Genomic DNA, 4,636 nt, shown 5'->3' with positions numbered 1-4,636 from the left:
ATAAGTGTTCAAGACCTCAAACCTATTCCTGAGTTAGTTTTTAAACTCAGGTGGTATAGACTCAAGATCAATAATATCTATAGTACAAAATTAATTCCTATAAGGTCAGACATGGTGTCTAATACTGCTGCACCTACTTCTTCAATTTCAACACCAATTTTACTGCACTACTGGATCCCATATATGCTACAATGACCACAATGATCTCATAGAATTATACTCATGATTATGAGGTTTATTAGGAAATTAACCGGTTACAATCCATGTTGGTTGCAGGATAAAATTCGTCAGTCCAGACAGCTTCTCAAGTGTGCTCAATAAAGCTTTTGATCTTTAGCGTCACAGCTTAGGTCAGTGTAACAAATTGAAGAGGTATCTGCCAAGTTTGTAGGCTACCCCAAAAGATCAGCAGTTCTTGAAGGACCTCCGAACCAGATTGGAAAGTGATTGGCCTATGAAAAGGAACCACATCTTGGTTCCTGATAGGAGACTGGCCTTTCCCACTCAAAGCCTATGTGGAAACCAGGGGTAGGATTCTTCTCTGAGAACTGCCTGAGGGACATTGTAACATATGTATCTTGGCTAAATTTAAAGAATGCCAAAAAGATGTTTGAACATGTTTTATTGGTTATGGTATTCTCTCTCTTAAGCTTAAGTATGTTCATGGGAAGCCTGGATCTAGACCAAGAGGCTGTTATGTGAAAAAAGTGAATTAATACTACGTGGTCTAAATTTAAGAAATGTGTGCAACAGGACTGTATCCTTTCTCCATATCAACACAGTTGATATGCTAAGCAAATTATTTTTTAAAAAGATATGGCATCAGAATCATAGGAATATTCATCAAAGACATGCATTATGCAATGACACAAGCTTGCTTGCTATAAGTGAGAAGGACTATAACCTTCAATACGGATTGCATCTCAATGTAAAAAAAACAAAAGTTCTTACCACTGCACCAATAGGCAACATCATGATATATGGTGAAATGATTGAAACTTTCAACAGCTTCATCCTACTTGAATGCACACTCAACAACCTTAGTACCAGAATTCAGGAGACCAGGAGTTATATTGCACTGGGAAGTCTGCAGTTAGGGGCATGGCCAAATTACTCAAGAGTAATAATATCAGTTTGAAGACTAAGGAGCGCTTGATTCAAGCCATGGTCTTTTAAATCACTTGCTATGTATCTGAGAGCTGGACAATAAATAAGGATGACAGAAAAGTTAATGTCTTTGAACTGTGGTCTTGGAGAAAAGTAGTGAATATTCCATGGACTGCCAAAAAAACAAAGAGGAGTATCTTGGAGAAGGTGCAACCACAGTGCTCCCAGGAGGCAAAGATAACAAAGCTTTGTCTAACATAGTTTTGGCATGATGGTAGGATAGGCTATTCCTCAGAGAGGACAGCATGCTTGGAAAGGTAAAGCATCAGCAAAAAAGATAGACCTTCAACCAGGTCTACTGACACAATGACTACAGCAATGAACTCAAGTATGTAAGAAATGATGAGGATGCACAGAATAGGACAAGGTTCAGGTCTGTTCTTCTTAGGGTCACTGTGAGTCTTACTAAACTCAATGACACCTAACAAAACCAACTGCTTTTAGCCAAGATCCATATGACGTCAGCAATGATAACCCTTTATCATTTGTCAAGTGTCATAGCTTGCCTCTTCTGAATCCAGCTTAACTTTCTGGAACTTCCTTGTTGATGTACTATTCAGGTCATTTTAAAATAATATTCAGCAATATTTTACCTGCATGTGATATTAATGACATTGTTTGATAATTTCCAAATTCTGTTGGATCACCTTTTTTGGGAATGGTAACAAACATGAATCTCTTCCAGTCAGCCTGCCAGGTAGCTGTCTTCCTGAGGCAGTTCCATCAGTCCTTCCAACCATGGCATTTTTCCTCAGTCACAAGCTTAGGCAAATACCCTTGGCTCTGACTCCATGGGAGAGCAGTCATAAGTCAGCTCTTTCTCATATTATTGTCTGATTCTCTGCTGAGGCTGCTGCTGCTCTCACGTAGATCCTGGTCAGACTGTCATAAGAATCTCTGGCCCCAGACACGGGAATTGCACTCCCTGCTTCCTCTTCTTTAATGTAGTGAAATTTTCATTTTCACCGCTAAATTTGCTCAATTTAATATGATGGGATGGGAAGAACTGATCAATTCCATAAGGGTTACTTTATGTTGTTGTCATGTTGTACTGTACTGTTGAGTCAGAATCAACTCATACTTAAATCACCAGTGGGTTTTCAGAGAAAGTCAATGATAAGGGAAGAGATTGTCCCTGTTTCTTGCGCAGAACAGCTGGCAGATACAAACTAAGTGCAGTTGCTTAGCATTGGGCCACCAGAGCTCCATAGTTACTTTATGCACACCCGATTACCACTCATATGGTGAAAGTCAAGGCCAATGGTTAGGAAAGTCCTTTTGAACAGTAAATTCTGAGTTACAATAATGAATAGTATCTGCCTGAGTCCAAACCATAACTTCTTTCTTTTCCTGTCCATTGGTACAGGTAGAAATTTCTCTTATTCCTCACTGCCACTCCCACTACCAGCATTGGTCTAGAACAGGGGGATGCTCAGTCAGTCCTGAAGGTTATTTACTGGAGCAGAAAGGGCAGGAACAGTGACCTCTACTGTGACCGTTGCTGGAAATGCTTGGTCTTCTGACTACTCTGCAATGAGGAAAAGAAAAGTGCTGATTCTGACATTTTTCTCTGAATATTAGCTCTCTCTACACCACCTCATTTGTCCTGTCTCTTCTTTCCTCCTATCTAACTCCAAGAGACAGATGGCAAAGTTAGAGCTTAATGCAGTCTTTGGAAAAACGGAACTCTGTATTACTTATGTGGGTTTGAAGACAGATAAACATGAATTCTAGGAAAGAAAAATTAAAACTTACAAATAGAGAGTTGTTTAATATCATGGACTCAAGATGTTGTATGGAATGTGAATATTTCAAATAATGTTGAGTTCTGAACACTGGTTCAGTAGCCTTTGCTTTCTTCTGATTAGACTTGACTAAGAAGAGATGCTATGAGCAAAATCTTGAATGATCCCAAAAACATCAAAAGAAGATACAGAGAATACACAGAATCACTGTTAAAAAAAAAACTTGGCTGACACAGAAATATTTCAAGAAGTACAATACAATCAAGAGCCAATGAAATGAAGTAAGAATTTAAAGCTACAATGAAGGTGTTAGCAAAAACTCGGACTCCAGGAATCAACAGGATACAAATTGATGTATTACAACTATGTATGATAACAGACCAGCAGTCACCTGTTATGTATCAGAGAGTTGGACAATGACCAAGGAGGACAGAAGGAGAATTGATGTCTTTGAGCTGTGGTGCTGGAGAAGAGTATTGAGAATACCATGGACTACTAGGAAAACAAACAGATTTGTCCTGGAAAGGGTTAAACCGGGTGGCTCCTTGGAGGCAAGGATTCTGAGGCTCCATCTAACATACTTTGGACATGTTGTGAGGAGAGACCGGTCCTTAGAGAGGGACATCATGCTTGGGAGGGTGGAGGGACAGTGTAGGAGAGGAAGGCTCTCTATGAGGTGGATTGATTCAGTGACTGGGATAATTGGGATGGGAATGTCAGAGACAGTGTGATTGGCACAGGACAGAGCAGAGTTTAGGGCTGTTGTACATAGGGTCGCTATGAGTCGCAAGCGACTCGACGGCACATAACAACAACAACATGTCAAAAATTTTAGGATGCAAGTGAAACAACCCAAAAAGAGAAAGTAATAACAATAAAATGCTCTTCTTGAAAAGTTAAAAACTCTCAAATAAACTTCAACTACCACTCTAAGAGATAGAAAGAAGAGTATTTTTTATCAATTACGCGGAAACAATATTCACATTGAAAGAAATTATATATCCTTGCTTCACCTGAAGCTGTTAGGCCATAATCAAGAGAAATCCAATTAAGGGTCAGCTCTGTGTCAGTTCTGACTAGACTACAAAGAGTTTGATCTGTCCTGTTTATTTAAAGCTAAATATGCTGATTTGAATGGCTTAGAGATTAACAAGACATGTGTGTAGAGTTGCCTGAGCAAACAAGGTCAATGAACAATATCTCTAATTTGCCATCCAGCAGTCAGTAAGAATTCACTAATCTCCTGATCCTCACAGAAAAAGAAACAAAATGAGCACCAGCAGCACCGCAGGAAAAGTAAGCTATAAGGAATTTGTTTTTGGAGCTATATTTGCATTAATACAATTTTTTTAATCTACTATTTAATTATTTCAAGTTATACCTAAATTAGGAACAATGTCTAGAGACATAGACTATATGTTACATAGTCAATGCATGCTTGTTTATGATGGAAATCATCTATTCACATATATTGTGACAAGAAGGTCTATAGCATCAGTGTTCATTGCAATCTTTCATTCCTATATTGAATAAATGCTCTGTAGTCACGGTGATAGTTTACTCCAAGCAAATAATTTCTAAATCTAAAGTTCTAAGTGTGTTTGATCAAGAAATTACATTTTTTATTACTAAATTTTATTAGCTTTAATGAACATTTACAGGGATTTGGGGTTTTCATTCCTTCATTGCTGCACCATTCTCTCTACCCTCCTCCCCAGTTCGTT

The 4,636-nt window shown here is 38.5% G+C and overlaps 1 protein-coding gene across 1 annotated transcript in view; it reads left to right on the top strand.

The window, feature by feature from the left end:
* Positions 1–3,212: 3,212 nt before the first annotated feature.
* LOC102851582 (alcohol dehydrogenase E chain-like) overlaps positions 3,213–4,636 on the top strand; it is a 49,685-nt gene continuing 48,261 nt past the window's right edge. Inside the window, exon 1 of the mRNA XM_006893105.1 lies at positions 3,213–3,266. Coding sequence (XP_006893167.1) covers positions 3,213–3,266 — 54 coding nt within the window. The remainder of the gene's footprint in view (positions 3,267–4,636) is intronic.

This window comes from Elephantulus edwardii, unplaced genomic scaffold, assembly GCF_000299155.1.
Source record: "Elephantulus edwardii isolate Elephantulus edwardi_28Jun2011 unplaced genomic scaffold, EleEdw1.0 scaffold00122, whole genome shotgun sequence".
NCBI lineage: Eukaryota > Metazoa > Chordata > Mammalia > Macroscelidea > Macroscelididae > Elephantulus > Elephantulus edwardii.
The sequence above is the reverse complement of the archived record's forward strand: the minus strand, read 5'-3'. Positions and strand labels throughout refer to the sequence as shown.